At 40.9% G+C, this 20,333-nt stretch overlaps 1 protein-coding gene across 2 annotated transcripts in view; it reads left to right on the forward strand.

Annotated features, from left to right (window-relative positions):
* The window catches only part of AR (androgen receptor), a 169,861-nt gene that overhangs the window by 130,324 nt on the left and 19,204 nt on the right, over window positions 1–20,333 (forward strand). Inside the window, exons 3-4 of one of the 2 annotated variants that reach the window (XM_050776868.1) lie at window positions 1,117–1,233; window positions 4,698–11,260. In XM_050776868.1, the coding sequence (XP_050632825.1) occupies window positions 1,117–1,233; window positions 4,698–4,756 (176 nt within the window). In that variant the 3' untranslated portion in view covers window positions 4,757–11,260. Of the gene's footprint in view, window positions 1–1,116; window positions 1,234–4,697; window positions 11,261–20,333 lie in introns of those variants that run through there. The other variant, XM_050776867.1, reaches the window with a different exon arrangement.

Here is a 20,333-nt window from a genome sequence, read left to right on the forward strand (position 1 = left end):
TCCTCTGCCTAAAGAAGCTTCCCTAAAATCCCAGTCTATCCAGTAAATCAAAGCACAGCAATAAATTTGAGGAAACAATACCAGAGACAAAAAGGAGTGAGGGGATGCAGAAGCTCAAGCTGGAGCAGGATTGTAAGCATGAGAAGTTCTGCGTGCTTCAGAGCAGCGAAGGATGTATTTTTGCTTATTCCTGCTGGTGACTCTTTGTCTATGCATCCATCTGCTGCAATTGCATGTTTAGTCAGTCAATCCACGTTTGTTGAGAGACTGCTGTGTGCCAGGATTGTGCTAGCATAAAGGAGCGAAGTATTGAGCAAAATATGTTTGAGCAGCTGTAATTCTGAGGATCTCTAGGTCTGAGCATGTGTATGTGTATGCACTTCTGTGTATCTGTGACAACTCCAGGTGTGCATGACAGTGATCTTTGTTACTCTGTTGGCTTCATCAAACTTCCTTTTAGTTGCTGTGATTCACTACATAGAGTGGGCTTTATCTCTGATTTTTATAACCTGCATGACTAGGGGTATGATCACCAGAAATCTAAAAACAGTTAGAAATCCCATGGAGTTATCTTTTATAGAAGTTTTCCTGTACTAATATTATGAAAAATAAGCATCTTGTTAACTTGAGTGTAATTCTATGCATGATTACAGGTGTCAATAGGAAGAAACATTGACTGAGTTCAGATCTCTTCTACGCCATGCTAAAGGGGTGACAAGTTCCACAATGGATCATTTTCTCATGGGCATTTCTGGCTTTTGGTAAAAGTAGGGCATCTTATTTTAAAAACCAGTGAGTAGTCCTAATAATGGAGGTATCATCAGGATCTGAATTGTTCATCCCTAAAAAAAAAAAAAAAAAAAAAAAAAAAAAAAAAAAAAACAAAAAAAAAAAAACACCAATGGAAATCAAATAATATAGTGCCAAATTAAACTGCTTTAATATTTAGGTTCTGTAGGATCAAATTGTTTGGTGCCATACTCTGTCCACTTTTCTGTCCACTTTTCTCATGTGATAGGATATAATTTTATATCTTTTCTGTTCTAGAAATACCCAAAGAAAGAGACTCTGGAAACTCATTAACAGGTCTGTCCACTCTTGTATTTGTTATCCCAGGGAAACAGAAGTACCTGTGTGCCAGCAGAAATGATTGCACTATTGATAAATTCCGAAGGAAAAATTGTCCATCTTGCCGTCTTCGGAAATGTTATGAAGCAGGGATGACTCTGGGAGGTAAGATACTTTTTTTTCTCTTCTTCCTCCTCCTTCCTGTCTCCCCTTTTCCTCCCTCATTTTCTAGTCTCTCTTTAAACCAGATTTTCTTCTTTGATGCTTCCAAGGGGACCAGCCATGCTCCAGACACAGGCTGACCCTTTCATAGCCAACGTGGCCATCAGCCAGCTGGTGCCTTTTTTTTTTTTAATCCTTAACTATACCAATCCCCATTCTGGGGCTCAGCATTAGAGCAGGAGGTGTGAAGCAGGGATAAGGAGCCAACAGAGGGTGAGTGAGGATGCATGTGACTGGGCAGGGTCCCCAGGGGACTTAATGGTACTGACCTGATGTTGTTCAATGGTAGCTAGGATGAGAGAACTAAGAAATCCAGAACAGTCACAGGTGCAGGATGACCCAGGCATAGGTACAGGATGACCCAGGCACAGTCTGACCCTGAACACCTGGGAATATCCCTCAGCTAACTGCTGCCTATGTTGTAGGGCCAGCCACCTGGAATGAGAAGCTGCTTCTCTTTGGAGCCTGTGACTAGGCTGACAAACAGTGCCAATTTCCTATCCTATCTCTCCCAAAGATAAACAGGTGTTTTAATCATTTCCTTTTCTTTGCAAAGCTATTGATCATTTCCAAAAGCATTTTTTTTTTCAGTAGGACAGTAACATTACAGAAGGAAGATACAGCTCTTTCAAGGGTGTTCCTCTATCATAAGGCTCTCTGTCCCATGAACCTGTCTGCCATGAGTGTTGTCATCATTCCAGAAAGGCTTGACATCAGTTGATTGACATTTATATTTTCCCTCTCCAAACTCCCCCATCTCTCCATGTTTACATCTGCCCAATGCCAGGGTCATCACTGCAGCCTGCTGCTTCCAAAAATATGTGTCTTTCCTTAGAAAAACAAGATCATTAATCTACTTCAATTTGGAAATGGAATTTGAAGAAAGGCAAGCCTATTTCTGAGTGCCTGCAACTGTAGCCTCATATCCGATTATTCATTATTAGCCTGGAAAACCCAAGTGCCTAGAATCCAACCCTTTCCCCTATCCTCTTAAGGCTAATTTAGACCAGTTGTCTATCTCTGGCTTTCTGTGAGTTGTTCAATACCTTGTCTGCCTATGTGCACATCTATAGACAACAACTAGTGCTCTTATCCTGGAACAGGGCCATGTGTGAATCTATATGTAGATAACTATATCCTTCCCATCCTCACAGGGCAGTGGTATTATTTAAACAGAACAAAGTACCTCAAATGAATTGACCCAGGCTGGATGAGAGACAATTTCAAAAGAATCATCTCAAGTAGCATCCAGTACTCCCAAACATCACAGGTAGATGTTCTGTGAGTGGCTTTCCAAGCATCCTATCAAATGAGAATCAGATATCTGAGAAAACTCAACCTTGTTTTGGTTTGCTTAGTGTACCCCAAAGAAATCCAACAATTGAGGTCTACAGTGGAGAAGAAGTAGGACTGGGGTCAGGGAGTACAGAGGTAAAGGCAGGAAGGGTGACAAAGTGATTGACAAGAGAAAATGTTCTCCATATGAATGTTGCAGCCCCATGTTGAGGGTTCTTATACACTCAGCTTTCAATTATTTAGCCTTCTGCGAATTATGTATAGTATAAGAGATAGAGACTCTCAGGTAGGGAACCTCTTGGCTGGCCATCTGGCAATATGAATTGCAAGTCCACTTTGATGCAGGTAAAGTTTAATGGTAACAAAAGTCCTCATAACATTTGGATACAAATCTTAACATTAATTCCATGTCTCAGCCAACATTCTCCATTATAAATCAGGCTGTGATATGATTACAGTGACCCGCTTTTGAAAAGGAGCCTGTGTATAACAGATAATTTCACTATACTATATAGTACTCAGATGCAGGTTTGTAAATTAATTTATTGGTGAGAATGGTTCAGTACATTTTCAAATTGATTTATTAGTAGAGTACTCAAATTTGAGTGGGCTTGGTGAACACAATGAAGACAAGCTGAGAAGTGTTGTGACTGGCCTTCATTTCAGTTGCAGGCCCATGATATTTTGAGCATCTTCCATGTACAAGGCACCATGCTAGTCATTAGAGCTTGAGGCTGGCAAACTTCAGGAAATGTTCACAAGATACCAGCATTCTTGATGTTGTGTAAATAGCCTTGCCTTTAGAGTCAGGCAGATCTAGTTTAAAGGCTCAGCTCCTTTATTTAATGTGTGCCCCTCTGAGCCTCAAGATCTTCGTCTGTGATTTAGAAATACCATGCTCATAGAATTATAATGAAGATCAGATGACATGATGAATGTGAACATCCTTGATAAATAGCAAAATGCTAGACAAATGTGGGGGCTTAATATGTCATTGAGGTCACTAGTAATTTAGCTGGAAAGGCTGTAACACAGCACTTCCCGATGGCTTTTACCCTAAGTAACTTGGTATGCCATATAATATGTAACAGATCCATTGCCAGAAAACACTCTTGATTACCTCAAACCAAAAAGTTCCACCAGGATCCTGTTCAGAAGCTAATTTTAGTAATTAAGGGAATCATATGCTATGTTCAAGTACCATGCCAGTAAAAACCCAATTGTGTACCTTCTTAAATCACTGCTTGAAGAGCAAATCTTTCCACTTTGGTGAATGAACTTATCTCCACATTCCCTGCCCTACTGACACAACTCCCTCCCACGTTTATTGTTAACTTACACATTCAATGCACAGCACACCTTTACTCAAACAACGGAAAAGAAAGTGTCAATACAAAGTGGCCCTTGTCTATTCCTTAAGGAGTAGACTTCCATTTTCATGAGATTTGGATTTAGCATAGACATATTGATTACCTTGAAGAAGAATTCATATAATTTTATCTTCTGATTCTCATCACTCAAATCAAAATTATATAATATATCCCAAAATGACAACTAGAAATGTGGCCTTGGGCAAGTCCCTTCTCTTCTCTGATGCTTGGTTTTCCCATCATAGAATTGGAATTGTGGGCTTCACCAAGGACCTTTCTGGTGCTAACATTTTGTGATTCTGTGTAAAAAGCCACGCAGAAAGGATTGTTTTTCAGCCCTTTCTTAGATTGTCTGTTCCCTGCTCCCAGAAGTATAGATAGTGAGACTTGAGTGCTTTGATACATCGTAATTGTATCTACCTCCATTCATACCTACTTAAGATATCTGTCTAAAAGTAGACTAGACAGATTATTGAGAGAGTGGAGGGCAGAAGGGCTGTCTCTGTATCTTAAAGAAGCTGGCACTTTTCAGCTGATGGCTGCTTGGTCTTGAGGCCTCAAGATCTCTAATCTGGCTTTCTCTATAGTGTTTCATTCACTGTTTGGTGATGGAATCTCTTCAGCTCAGAGATACTTAATAGATATAGCTTTTTATTTCCTGCTTCCAGGCCTACCTACCTGTTCCTTGCTTTTTTTTTTTTTTTTTTTTTTTTTTTTTTTTTTTTTTTTTTTTTCTACTAGCTGCTGTTGTTTCTGAAAGAATCTTGAGGGTGGTTGGAGTCTCAGAATGGCTTCCTTAAAGACTACCTTCAGGCTCTCAGCTGCTCATCCACAACAAAGATAAGCCTTTATTTGTAGATGATTCATTCCTGGCTGCATTTGAAAACCACATATTGCTAATTGCTTGAAGAATTTAAATCCCTTGACTACTTTTCATTTCAGAAAACCCTTACAAAAAAAGTCCAAATGAGGACCTTCCCTCCAGTGAATTAGCTGTGGCTTTCTCACAGTCCATAGTTAGGATTAATGTAAAGCCATCTCTCATTTTTCTGGACACTTCCCAAGGATACACTCCTTGTTTCCAAAATGGAATGAGAAAGAAAGAAGTGCCCTTCCTGCCATCTTCTCCCCTGACCCTTTTCTCCTTCCCACTTTCCCTCCTATTCCTCCTCAAACATGATTTATTTCTGTGTTTTGCAACTCTTGAGTTCTCATCATTTAGTAAATGGTGTTGGCCCCTATTGATTCCTTCCTGTCCTGGACCATGGAGAGTAGTAGGCCTTTCAGAAATTTCAGGTAGCAGCCAAACCCCGGAAGAAGAGAAGGAACACGGAGTCCTAGACCATGTGAGAACCTGAGGTGTGCAGCATTTCCTTCACAGATTCGTCTAGCATATTTGAGAAGTATCTTTCCCACTAGGAGACTGAACTCTGCATCTGAGAAAAAAAAAAAACTTAACATATCTACAGGTTTTGACAACCTCTATGAATTACCTAGTTGAGAGGATGGCTCAAGGAGCCTATGGCCATGGTCTGATGTCATTATGGACACTATGAACATCCTTGAGGTTTCCATTGTTGAAGACAGCCCTGATGCCAGCTGTCTCATCATTCCCCATGTTCAAGAGCATCCCAGCATCGCTACCTCAGGATCCCATGTCCTGAATGCAACAGAGTGATTTCGCTGCTGAATTACTATTCATGGCACGGCTCTTCACAGCATTTATTCATCCATGTCCATCCGTCCTTCCAGCCAGCCAAGAAGCTCATGCTTTCATCTTTTCATCCTGAGTACCAACTATGTGCCAGACACTCTGCTAGGCATTTTGGGGAAGCAGAACTGAATAAGATATCATTCCTTTCCTGAAAAATTTAAGCAAGAGGAGAAAGGTAGTGATGAGGAATATACCTTAGCCATAAAGGAAAAATAAGAAATCACTTAGAAGAAGTTGAGTGAGATGGAAGGAAAAGGACATCCAAAGCAAAGGGTACAGTTTGAATAAAGGCAGAGAGACATGAACAAAATGCATTGAGGGTTTGAGGAACAGCAATTGGTTTAACACGGCCAGAGCTGGGGAAATGGTAAAGGCAAGCTGAAAGCACATTGAAAGCAAACTTCGTTACTATACTAGGTAGTTTAGACTTCAAAGAGTTGAAAATCTATGACCATGGGACAGGTATGATGACATATTATTTTGTTTATTTTCATGTTTCTTTAAAGAAAACTGGCAGCAGCACAAATGTTTTGTTGATGAGGGCTTAAATTTTAGAAAGTGAGACAATTTTAGAAAGGCCAGCTAGAGAGAAATTTTTAGCATCAAGTTTTGCTAAACACCTAGAATTTATTCCTGGAGCTAGTTACCTCCATTTGGGTTGTTACCTGCAAGTACTGACCACGTATATGAAGAAATACTGGTTTAGACCAAGGCAATTGGCTGTATAAGAGGCCTACCCTCATACCAAAAGCCAGTTTCCTTGGTCTAGGCCAGTGTTTACCAGTATGTGTTCTGAGAAAACTAGTTCCATGACATGTTCCATGAAAAATACGATTTCTATTGTCAAATAAGTGAGGGAAACTTGCATATTATGGTCCTGCTCAGGAAGATTTACAGTCCTTATTAGCATATCGCAGGTCCTGGTGAATACTGCAATAAAGTAACCTGAGGAGCTTTGTAACTCAGGATTCCCAAAGTTGATTCAACCACAGAACCTCATTTATTCACATAACACCTGTTATCCTACAAAACCACTGTTCTCTAGAATACACTTTCGAAAACTTGGGTATAATAAAAACTCTATCCTATAGGCAGAGAATACCTCTAGCTCAGGTCATCATTTTGCAGATGTGTGTATCATTAAGAATCAATCCATAATGCATTAATGATCAAAAGCAGACCATCCTTACCACATGGTGCATAAGATTATGCTATTAGCTACTAAAGCCACTGAAGTTAATCATGTTGGGTCTGTAATATTGTTGTCATGCACAAAGGATAGGCTGCAAAAGTGTCCTAGGCCAAAGAATGGCTATTGCCCAAGTTATCTAATGTCTGCAGGTACATATTCCTGACCTAAGGATTGTGCTAAAGAAGTTATTTCTAAGAAATATAGTGACTTCCAGCATCATGCAGAATGATCATTTAATATTTTGAATATCTAGACATTTTGCTGTAGAATTTAATAGTCCTTTTATACACTGTCTGACCAACATTTTGACATTTACTCAGAATCCCATCACAGTGCTACCACATAACCTCATTACTAAAGTAGGAGGCCTAGAAATCACAGATTTGTAGAAACCATCCAATGATTGAATCCCCTCTACCTCCTGTTCAGCAGGCAGCAGAGTGTCATAAATAATTAACAATGTGGAACTCAGTTACTGGGATTTCTTCCATTCTCCTTTGGCTCTCTAGACTAGATTCTAAAGACCCTCAGGCTGGTAATGCAAGTGGTAAGTCTCATTTCTGAGAAATGCTGCTTCCTACACACAGTTCTCTGATACCTGAGTGCTTTGACTGATCTGCATAACTGAGGCATGCACCAAGGAGCAGAATTACTCTATAAATTTTGGCATCAATATGTGCAACGTGTGACTCAGCACTTTGAAACTCTGGGGATTTTTTTGTTCGGTTGGTTTTTGTTTTAAGAGGTCCTGTGGTATAGTGGAAATAGTATGATAGACTCAGATACAGAGAGGCCTTGTTTCTAGTCTTGGTTCTGTCACTTACTATCTTGATGACCTTGGGCAAATGACTAGAACTCTCTGAGCCTCAGTTTCTCCAACCACACTGTAGGAATAATAAAATCTTGTTTACGGCATTTTTGTAAATACCTAGAGAAACTGGTACACAGTAGGCACACAGTAAATGTCACCATACCCTTCAGTCCTTCTTTTGTGGATGAAAAATGGTCTTTGTTTGTGCTCCCAGTAACCACTGGGGTCTGTTCTCTCTCTCTGCTGGACAGTGTGGCTTCTGGTTCTTGTTTCTTTGTTCTTTGGTCTCTAAATTACCCTTGAAACAACCCTTGAAATTTCCACTCGATGACCTAAATTGTCATCCCTAAGTTGGTTACATGCATATTTGGTGACACTTTGGAGGGGAAAAGCTTTATGTCTCTCTAACTGTAGTTCTTAAAGGAATTTGCATATGGAAAAACAAGAGACTCCATCTCTTAATTCCTCCAAACCAAATTATCTGGGATAGTACATATATGTTGTACTCTGTCTCTTAGCATTTGCTCTTAGAGAAATATGGTTAGAGAGAAGTAATTTTTTCTAATCATAAAAATTAATGATACCGCATATCTGATACTTGAATGAGTACCTCCTTGTAAAATTTCTACTTAAATCCTTGAGTTTTTAAAGTGTAATAGCAATAGAAAGATTTTATTATTGTTTACTTTTGCTATGAGTGCTCCAAAATCCCTCAGTAGCTCTTGAGAGAGCAAGATGATGTCATAGGCAATATTTTCCAAAGGTAGTAGGCAGAAAACTAAGTACACAGCACACAATAGGCCATATATACAAAGGCAAGTATTTTACAAATATAGTAATTCAAGAAAAAAGTTTCATTTTCACTGGTAACCTGACTGTTTGTTTAAAAACATTTTATTATTTATTATTTAAAAAGAGTGTCACTTGTTACAGATTGTGGGATGTGTTCCTTAAGATCACAAAAATGTAAAATATTTTCTTTTTATATTGAACACATACATAGACAACTAACCTGAGCAAGCTGCTTTTTAGAGACATTTGCACATCTTTTGGGATCACGTTGTTAAGAAGTAGAACTAAGGGAAAAAGACACAGCCACCCAGAAACCGGTAGAGCTTTCAGTTCATCTGTTATTAATATTTCCATGACAACAGATATCTAGGAAGTAAACAGAAAATAGCATCGCTATCCTGCGTCACCTTTTTTGGAATCAGGTTCCATTCTTCTCAGTCCAGTTCATCCTTCTGATACTTTTAAGATCTCAACCAAGACATAGAAATATCATATTTTCCCTTGCTTAATACCCCATGGAACCAATGCCCCTGTGGCTGAAGTAAAAATTAATTGTTGAGGGACATTTCAGCCCTCTAGCAGTCAACAATTAAAAACATGTAAGCACCGAGCACCTGCAGAAAACTTGCACTGGCATTTGGATCTAAGAAGAAAATCTGCATCTTAAACAACATGAAAAGTCGCCAGCCCAAGCTTGTGCAGTGAAGTGTCATGCTGGCCACAATGAAACCGAAAGAGACTGATGACTCTCCTCAGGGTGGAAAATGAGGCATGGAAGCTTTGATTAGTGAGCTGTTAGGCACACAGACATTAATTTCAAAGCATTCTCATCTCCAGTCTGAGTAATAATTCTTGTAGTATTATGCAATTGTTTGGCTGCTGCAAGAAATTCAGCAGACTCCAACAAGTAGTCTTTCTTGGTCTCTGAGTGACTGTAACTTAAATTCTACCTCCCTTCTCTTCTCCTACATCTTCCCACTCCCCACCCGACCTCACCCCACACACACACACAATTCTTGTACACTGTGTTCAGAGAGATGCACACACACATATATATGTATATATATAGTATATTTGTCAATAAAGCAGAAAAGAAGAAAGAACTCCAATTAACAATTTTCCATTTCCCCATCTCACCTCTGTCTTACAAGTAGATAGGAAAAGAGAAAACCCCAGTAAAAAATGGCAACCACCCGCCTCCCCAACTTTACATGCTGCTTCCTATGTTAGAGGACTTGGCTTAGGCATCTGATTGTGGAGCCTGCTAGATACAAGCCCATATTTAGACTGCTACATTCAACAATGTCTCTCTTTCATATTAGAAAAATTCCGGCTTGGCAATTACAAGCATCTCAAAATGACCAGACCCTGAAGAAAGGCTGACTTGCCTCGTTCAAAATGAGGGCTCTGCTCTAGTGGATAGTCCGGAGAAACCTGGAGTCTGAGGCTTAGGAGCTTAGGTTTTTGCTCCTCAACACAGACTTTGACGTTGGGGTTGGGGGCTACTCTCTTGGTTGCTGACTCCTTCCAACGGGACCAATAGTGTTTTCCTACCTCACAGGGATGTTGTGAGGACGGGCTATAGAAGTAATAGTGGTTACCATTCATGTAGTTATGAGTATCATGATTATTGTTTCCTGTAATGCGGCTTGGCATTGGCAAAGTGCTTTTTGATTGTTCTTGATCATATATGATGGTGGCCAGGCACTGACTCAGGCAGATGCAGTGAAGCTCTGGCTCAGTCGCTTGCTTTTCGTGGTATGTTGCTGGGAAGAAACTTTGCTGATGGGACTCAAGGTGTCACCTTGGACAAGAAACAACTGTGTCTGTCTGAGGTTCCTGTGGCCATCTTTTTTTGTTTATTAGGCAATTCGTATTTCCCCCTTAGGTTCTAGTCTTCCAGATCCCTGCCAAGGACCTAGATCTTAGCCTCAGGCCCCATCACTGAGCTGAAGGTAGTAGCTGATCCACAGAAGTTCAGTAAACAAGGACCAGATTTCTGCTTCTCCTGGAGAAGAAGCCAGCCAACCCCTCTCTTCAAACACACTGGGATACTAGAGTCAGACTTTCCCTCTTACATCTAGCCTTACTGTAGCCACACTCCCTGATTGCTCTTTCACATCACATGCTTCTCTTTGTCAGTTGTGAGGCCCTCTCATTCTTCTCCCAAGCCAGACTCAAACATTATATTGATGTCAAAGAAGAATCACTTAGAGTTTGGAATATCTTGTTCTCTCTCTGCTCCATAGCTTCCATATTGAAACCAGTTTCTTTCTCGTGGAGAAGTGGAGTCTGTGAAGCCAGAGACAGGCACATACGAGAGTCAGAAGCACTCTCCCTGACTTGCCTGGGGCCTGTCTTTCCCACCTTCTTCTCCAGTTTGTCTAAACTCTCTCTCTCTCTCTCTCTCCCCCCCTACACACACACACACACACACACACACTTTTTTCTCTTTCCCCTGACTCAGCAACATTCTGGAGAAAAGCCAAGGAAGGACTTCAGGAGGGGAGTTTCCCCTTTCTCAGGGCAGAATTTTAATCTCCAGACCAACAAGAAATTCCCTAATGTGGATTGAAAGGCTAATGAGGTTTATTTTTAACTGCTTTCTATTTGTTTGAATGTTGCATATTTCTGCTAGTGAAATTTTCCCTTAATAAAGCCATTAATACACCAATCGTATTTTCTTATTTACAACAGACTGAGAGAATTAATGCTGTTAACATTGGACCTTTTTTCTTTTTTTCTGTTCCTTTTTTTTTTTTTTTCCTTTTTTTCTCTCTTGTTTGCTTTCCAGGTCATGCTGACCTGTTCAGCTTGGACTGTTTCACATTTGTTTTTAATGTCAGTTTAAATGTAATTGTAAAAGCATGTATGCTCTAAATTCATGTAGTTACTTTTTTCAGTGGAAAAGCCTGGTATTCGAAAGCATTTCCAGGCTCCGCAATTTCATATGAGCAGGTTTTTGGTAAAATCTTTTGTCCCTCACTCAGGATGGTATCTGGACAGTGAGCCCCTTTCTTCTGGCTCAGTAGTCAGAGAGAGGAGACTTGGAGACAGTTTCTGCCGGATCCTGTGCTTTGGCAAGGATGTGCAGCATTGCATATCATTCTATCATTAATTACGTTTACTCCTCCATGAACTAAAAACCATTAGACTAAATAGTCCAACATAAACCTTGAAAGATAAAATTTGATATTCTTTCGCCTGGCCATTTCTCTGACCCAGAATTGGGGCTGGGAGGGGAATGGAGACTTGGGGGAGAGAATCAAGGAGGCTTCTTGCCGGGGGGAATTTGGCATGCACTTATTAATCCCATTTGGTTGTACTCCCTACTAATCCCTCACTCCATACCTGCCAAGGATTGGCTTTGCTCCCTGCTTCTCATCCCTGTCCTAGTTCTTCCTCAACTATCTCCATTTCCCACCACTGATCCTTCTCTCCAGTAAGATGCTATTCAACCTGATGAAATATAAAGAGTAGCACCACCCTGGAAGTCAGGATACCTTAGTTTTAGCTCCTGCTCTACCATTATCTGTGTGAACTTGGGTATGAGTTAACCTTTGCCCTTTAATCTGAACAGTCTTTAAGAATTGGTTTATAGGAGAAAGGAAGGGATAGACAAGATCCAAGGCCTTTGAACCCTTTTTTGGAAATGAATCCTTTTCTTCAAACAAAATTTGACTCAGAGTCCCAAATATAGGTACAGAATAAAATGCTGCTGTTCTTGTTTGAAAGGAGGTGGGGTGCTTGGAGCCACATGCTCAGGCCCACTTTGCCACCTCTCAGGAACCCTCGAAAAAACTTATAGGACTCTTGGGGCTCTACCATTGTACTAGACTGATGTCTGGGGAGTCTTCTAACTCCAATTTTCTCTTCTGTTACATTTCAGTCCTTGTGAAAACTCTATATGTTTCATCAGTTCACTTTTTCAGAAAGTTCACCTGCTTGGGGTAAAGGGCATGCAGTGGAGAATGTGGGGCTCAGTAACTAGCAATAGTAAAAAACATCATTGGCTGGCTTACATAATTTACTCTGTTCTAAGCATCTTAAACACATACTCATCTGAAAAATCACAACAACCTTGTGAGGTAGATCCTGTTATTATCTTAGGATTCGGAAACCTGCCAGCTTGACTCTCAACCTTTGACTTGAGACCAGTCGCCCAAGATGGAAAGTTATACTTTTCACAGTTTACCACCATAAGCAGTTTTTCAGAGTGACTTCTAGCTAGAGATCCATTCTTAGAAAAAGTCAGAACCTGCCCATTAGCATGCACTATCACCGGGCACAGAGTACCTTCACTGGGTTCATCCCATTTCCTCCTAAAAATAGTCCTATGCAGTAGTCAAGTCATATCATCACCATTATATAGATGAGAAAGCTGAGGTGTAGGAGAAATCAAGAGATCTGTTCAAGGTTACACATCCCATAAGACTCTGAATACCACCATCAAGAATAATAAGCCTTTTATGTGAAAAGCATTTTAGAACTTCAGTGTCATTATTGCATTCTGCCTCCTGGAGTTCAGTGCACTTTTTCACCATGCTTTAATCTTGGAGTCCTGGTGGTACAGAATCTGCCTTCTACTCTCAGGCAACACCACAGTGTCTTTATCCCTCATAACAAACATATGATTTAAGTAATGATATTATCCCCATTTTACAAATTGGTTAACTGAGATACCGAGAGGCTAAGTCTTGCCCAAAGTCACAAAGCTAGTCAGCGATAGAGCCGGAGTTACAAATGAGGCAGCCTGACTCCAGAATATTTGCTCTTAACTACTACTCTTTATACATATGTAAGGAAACTAAAAGCCAAAGAGGGAAAGACGTCCCTGAGGTCCCACATTGAGTTCCCCTGACTCATCCAGTATTCTTCTGACCTTCTAATCCTAAAGTTATACAGTAAGATCCCTTGACTCTAATCCTCGTAGATGGAAAGATGGCTGGCATGATTTAAGCTAGAGGCCACAAACTGGCTTTCCCGGAGCCAGAAATCACCTGCAGAATTCTGTTTGTCCAGCACAGTGTTTGTTTAGAAAATTGACATAGACTGCCCCTAGGCAGGGCATCAATCACTGTCACTGTCCCCAGCCCTCCCTATTTATGTTTGCCAAGCTTTTTTTTTTTTCTCATTTATGTGTCTGCCTGACTTGTGAAGGTATTTGAGTTTATGACTTTTAGATTTAAGCATTGGAATATATAAGCACTGCACATACACACATACTCACATGCATTCACAGAAGTATAGCCTAGTCTAGCTTCACAAAGAATTTGTAGCCCTACACCAAACACACCTTTATGTTTACTTAACATTTAGAATTAGATTTAAGATCTGAATTTAGTTTCACAGGCATTCAAGTGTGGAAGAATCTCGGTTATTATTTTTTGTTTCATACTGTTTCACTCTTGCTTTCCCTGCTGTGTCTGGACCCCTGTCAATCCTGCTTTCTGCCATTCTCCATGCCTGAGTTAGGGCCCCTGCAAGCCACTCACTCATTAATCTTTAGGAATAGATGGAGAGTGGAAACCAGTTTGGAGGGTTCACCATGTGCCAGGCATCCTCTCATTTAGTTCTCATAAGTGTCCTAAGAGACAGGTGGCAGCACATTCGTTTTATAAATGAGGAAACTAAATCTTAGAGAAGCTCAACAAAGACCTCAAAGTCATTAAGGTACTAATTAACGGAGCTGGGATTTGAATGCAACATTGTCGGACTCCAGAGCCTATTCTTTTGCCCTATACCACAGTTCCTTACAAGGAAGATGTATTCGTTTTCTATTACTGCATAACACATTGCCACAAATTTAGCAGCTTCAAACATTTATCAGCTCAGTTTTGTAAGTCAGAAGTCTGGCACAGCATGGCTAGATTCTCAGTTCAGGGTCTCTGAAGGATGAAGGTGTTTACCAGGATGCATTCTAATCTGAAGCTCAGGGTTCTCTTCCAAACTCATGTAATTATTGCAGGATTCAGTTATTTGTGGTTGTAGGACTAAGGTTCCCACTTCCTTTCTGGCTACCAGCCAAGGGCCATTCTTAGCTCCTGGAGGCTGCCCTCTTTCCTTTTCATGTGGACCCCAACACCTTCAAAGCCAGCAACAGAGACTCTTCCTTGTGTTGAATGTTTCTCACTCTACGGATGTCTTTCCAGGAGAATCCCAGTCCTGTGAGGGCTCACCTGACGAGGTCAGGTACATCAAGAATAACCACACTTCAAATTCAACTGAATTAGCACCTTAATTACATCTGCCTAGTTTTTTCAACAGCACCTAGGTTAGTGCTTGACTGAATGACTGGAAAGAAGGATGTGTATGCTCAGGCCTCAGAATCTTGGGGGCCATCTTAGAAGTCAACCTACCACAGACGTTGATTGCTTTCATGTGTCAAATTTCATAGTGAGATAGGGAGAACAGAAATATCCTTGACCTTAGATAGAGCGATTCAAACTTTCTAAGACTTTGGAAACTTCACATCACTTTCACCTTTCCCTTGATCATGGTTGAGAAGGCCTATGTCTTGGAGTGGCAAGGAGTGAGACTGGAACAGTACCTAAAGGTTAAGGAGACTAAAGAAGTTACAGATTGGTCACATCTGCTCCTCCCTAGGAATGAGCCATGGAACCTGATTTGAATTTTTTTTTTTCTCTGGTGCTATAGAGATAGCTCCCACAGGGGTCTAATGCCCCAAGGCTGAAAAGTTCGTTCCCCATAGGATCCAGGCATGATATCAGACCAGGTGTTACAATCTCCTAAAGAGGAGGTATGGACAGGAAAGCCCCTTGCCAATGACCCTTTCTTGTCACTGCTCTGACTCAAGACTAATAGGGCAGAGATAGTGAGCAACTCACATACTACTAAAACTATCCACTTATACTGCTCCCTTTCTCCTTGCTTTATCACTCCATTTAAGTAAGCCAGTGAGTCTCTGCCTCGACACAGTGGCAAGCTGATCTGTATCTTATATGGAAGAATTAGATTTGACTCTGGGGCTCAGGTGCAGAGGGCAGGAGGGGCATAGGGGTGGCCCTCATGGAAGAAAACAAGTCCTTGGATACTGAGTAACAGCTGAGACTAGCAAGCCTCATTGTCCAGGATTCCAAGTCGTCTAGCAACATCCTTGCCTCTGCTGCAGAGAGAACAGAGGATCCCCCGGCAGAATGAATGGAGTCTGATTTCAATTACGTTCAGTATAGTCACTCTCTTTAGGCAGAGAAGCCAGAACACCTGGTGCAGCTAGGGCCACTGTGGTCACAGGGACAAGCACACTACCTGGGTCCTGGAGGCAAGTGGGAATGCAGCTTCTCTTCCTTAAGCAGATGCCATATAGGCCTGGGGAGGAGAATGTGAGAATACCAGCCAAGTTCTCATTGGCACTATACGGAGAAAGGGGAATTATTTCATCTTGATGGATTCTCCCCACAGTCTCTGCACATATTGATCTTACTTGTAATGAGTTTGTTCAGATTCACGAGTCATCATCCCAGGGAGATCTGAGTCATTGGTGGGAAAGTCGAGGTGACAGATTATATCTCGCTGATCTCACTGTCACCAATTGCTCTGTGTGTCCCTCCACCTTTTGAAAAAGCCCATGGAATCATTTGTGTATAATTAATTTGGATTTATTTCTTATTTATCAATAGCTTTAGTGGGGTATTGTAAATGGGAAAGCTACCCCAGAGAACAGTGTACATTCACAGTATTATTCAATAGAACTTTCTGAGATGATGAAAATCTTCTATATCTTATGTTGTCCAGTATAATACAGCCGCTAACTACATGTAGCTTTTGAACACTGAAAATGTGGCTAGTGAGACTGAGGGATTCTATTTTTAATTTTTTAATGTTGTAATTAATTTAATTTTTTAAAAGTTTTGCTTTCTATTTTATAGCTTAATAATTAAACTAAACTTACATAGCCCACATGTGGCTAGTTGGCCACTATACTGGACAGTACAAGTCTAGAAAGATCTCAGAGAGACACATGCTGAGATACAGCAGGAATAGGTTAGTCAGAAAGAGAGCCAATGTAACATAGGGAATTCTGGATTGGGAATTAGAGCCCTGGCTCTAATCTCAGCTCTGCCACTAGGTGACCTTGCCCTCTCTGGCTTCAGCCTCCCCATCTTTAACTTGAAAGGTTAAACTAACTAACGTCAAAAGTCCCAAAATCGTGGCTATGGACTGAATTCAATTTGGGATACATAAGTTTCAGGAATTTTTTAAAAAATCTATTAATGCCTTCTAGGTGTGTGTATGCACGCTTACAGGCATGTACCCATGCACAAGCATGGGACGGCAGTAAGGCATTCATTCCAGTTCACCAGTGTACTAACCATTCACACATACACACACACACACACACAGACACACACACACACACGCATGCATACACACCCTACTGTATTGCCTATGTAGACCCTGAAGGTCTTTGAATCTGTCACCATTGGATAAGATAATTTCTAACGACCCTTCCCGTTTTGTCATGCTGAAAATCTTTAAGCCACTATAGTGTCCCCAATCTATTTCAATTTGGGCAGATGACTGGAGTATTCTCATAGCTTCCTGTCTCTTCCCCTCTGAATTTGATACTGGTTATGAAGTTTGGCGTCAAGGATGAAGAAGGGAGGCAGGGAGGATATAACCCCAGCCCCACTCCTTAACTCCGCTTTTGGATTAGAAGTAGCGTTCAGGGCTTCAGATTCCTTGGGGAGGAAGTAGAGATAATATGGGCTTTGTAATCAGAAGATGGGGTTCAGATGATTGGGTTCTCACTTTTTCGATAGCTGTGTTACCTCAGTTTATTCATTTGTAAAATAGGGATAAGAAATATCTTTAACCTCCTAAGATCATGTGGAATTAAGTGATGTAACGTGATGAAGCGAGGCATGCAGAAGGCCCTGAAAAAATAGTAGTTACCCTTAAGGGAACTAAATGGTCTGGCAACTTGTGAGCTCAAAGCTAGAAAGGCCCGGTGATGGGGAAGATGGGGTCTTTCTGCAGGAACTACAGCAGGGGAGCAGAACCTGTAGGCCACCAATCTGTGGAGCTGTGTCCAAGAACTCATGTTTGCAACAAGTTCACCAAATGACAAGATATTGTGGGGTCCAGGCCTCTAACTCAAGAAGATGGTCTTGGCCCAGATCATACCTTGCAGCCTGTGCCTTTGGTGGGATGTGAGTGTTGGCAGTGGCTATGCATATCTCCTTATTACTGGCTGTGCCCAAGCCCTGCAGAAATGATTGTTGGACAAGGTCATCTTGCACTCAGGGTTGGTTTTCCAGGCTTCCTTGTTATTTTCCCCTTAGTTCTTCTGTGCTCCTCTTGCAACACCAACCCCACCATTTCCCTCTTCCCTACCTTAGTTGTTGGTCCAAACATGTAATCCATTCTTGCAGTGATTTATTGAGTGATACCGTAACTGGAGTTTGCATTGAAGGACTTATTTTTCTAATTAGAACTAAAAGTCAGTTCCAGGCTGGGTGTGGTGGCTCACGCCTGTAATCCCAGCACTTTGGGAGGCCGAGATGGAAGGATTGCTTAAGGCCAGGAGTTTGAGTCCAGCCTGGACAACATAGTGAGATCCCATCTCTACAAAAAAACATGTTAGCCAGGAGTGGTAGTGTACACCTCTGGTCCCAGCTACTTGGGAGACTGAGGAGGGAGAATTGCTTGAGCCCAGGAAGTTGAGGCTACAGTGAGCTTTTATCATGCCACTGCTCTCCAGCTTGGGTGACAGAGGGAGATCCTCCCTCAAAAAATAAATAAAAACTACAAAAAAAAATGTCAGTTCCAGGTTGTATCTTTTTTCACAGGGGCCAGACACAGATGAGGAGTAGGTTTTGTTGTATTTATCCATTCAAATTGAGCAATCAGCTTCTCTCTTTGGTTTATACCTTTCTTATTTATTATTATTATTTTAAAAGGATTAGAGATAAAGTGCTTTATGGTCTTTCTCAGTGCAACTGCTTATGCTAGACCTCAGAATTATGACCTCTTCAATTATTTATATTTCCGTCTTTATAAATACTGGAAAAAAATAGTACAAAGTAAACATCGGGATGCCTAAGGACCTCTAAATTGTGTGTGAGCACCTGGGGAAGATGGTTCTTAAGGTTTGAGTTTTGGATTATTGTGGTTGTCTTAAATAATGTTATTTCTATCATTCCTTCCAATGGCTGTCTCCTAGCATGGTTCCCATTTTACAGACTGATGGTAGAGGCAGAAAGATTCTCTCACTTCTTTGATAGTATTGAGGATTTCAGCCTTTCACCGCTCCTCTCCCCTTTGCTAAAAAAGAAAAAAATCAATATGTATGTTATAGTGTATGTTCAACTATGAGCAACTATGTGTATTCAATGAGAAATGGAATACCATAAAATTACCATAGTTGAACCAAAATGATAGGATAGAATTCGATAGTCTGAGGATGGAAGGGAACTTCAAGGCCACTTTAAAAAACCCCATTCCTATATAATGCTTGAATTCTTAACCACTGTGCATCTAGTATTTGATCATTTCCAGTGATATGTGTGCCTGGCAACTTTTCCATCTCCCAGCGCTTTAACTATCAAAATGTATGTATGTGTGTGTGTGCATGTATGTGTGTGTGTTTAGAGACAGAGAGAGACAGAAAGAGAAAGAGAGATTAAAATCCAAGTCACTGTTCTTTCTGGGACCCAAAAAACAAGTGTAGTCATTCTCCATTTCTAGTCTCTTTCCCTAGCAATCGGCTAGACATGCTAGACATAGACACATGTACATCACTCCTTTGATTTACAGCATTCAGTATTTGTCTATCACTTATAAGATAAAACCCATACTTACTTTTTATTTTTATTTTTTTAGAGACAGTGTTTTACTATGTCACCCAGGCTAGAGCATCAGTGGCACAATCATAGCTCACTGCAGCCTAGAACTGCTGGGCTCAAGCAATCCTTCCACCTCTGCCTCCTGAGTAGCAGAGACTACAGATGTGCACCACCGGACCTGGCTAATTTAGTTTTTTACTAATTTTGTGGAGATGGTGTAGTGTCTTGCTATGTTGCTCAGGCTGATATTGAGGTCCTGGCCTCAAGCACTCCTCCCATCTCAGCCTTCCAAAATGCTGGGATTACAGGTATGAACCACCTTACTCAGCCAGATTTCTTAATATGATATACATGCTCCTTTAAAATCAAGCACCATCTTTGCTTTCAACCCCATTATTAACCACTTTCCCATATACGCAACATATGCTTCAGTCATACTAGTCTCTGGTTGTTCCCCAAACACTCCTCAGTGCTTTTGTTTATGCCCTTTCTGCCCACCTTTGCCTGGTGAAATCCTCATCAATCTTCAAATTCTAGGTCAAATACTATCTTTCATATAAAGCATTTTCTAAACCCACCTGTGTAAAAAGATTAGTGGTTTCCTATTTTGTTGATGCCTCCATTGCAGCATTTTCCAGTCTGACTTTTTCTAGAATTGACTGTGGCAAGGCTACCAGCCTGGGCCAGGGCCTGTGTCTTTTCTGTCACCCAGAAGCAAAGGTCTAACAATGGATATCTGCTGAATGAATGAATGAAAATGAATCATTAATATAGTAGTAAATGAGTTAATTAAAGGTTCCAGGTATGAATACTGAAGCCTGCATTGAGGCAGAGCTGAATCCAAGACTATGTTAGGTTGGTCTGGCACAAGAATCAGAGCTTTCCTCTGCAAGCTATGAAAAATTTGGGTTTAGCACGGATTTGGGATGACGAATTATACATTCAACCAGTGTTGAATGAGCACTTGTCCTTAAAGAGTTTAGAGTCTGTGACCAGGGAGAATGATGATTTTCTTAGCTCGGGCAGTTTTTCTAACAAGGTAGTTGCATTGTGTGTTTTT

This window comes from Macaca thibetana, chromosome X (assembly GCF_024542745.1).
Source record: "Macaca thibetana thibetana isolate TM-01 chromosome X, ASM2454274v1, whole genome shotgun sequence".
Classification (NCBI taxonomy): domain Eukaryota; kingdom Metazoa; phylum Chordata; class Mammalia; order Primates; family Cercopithecidae; genus Macaca; species Macaca thibetana.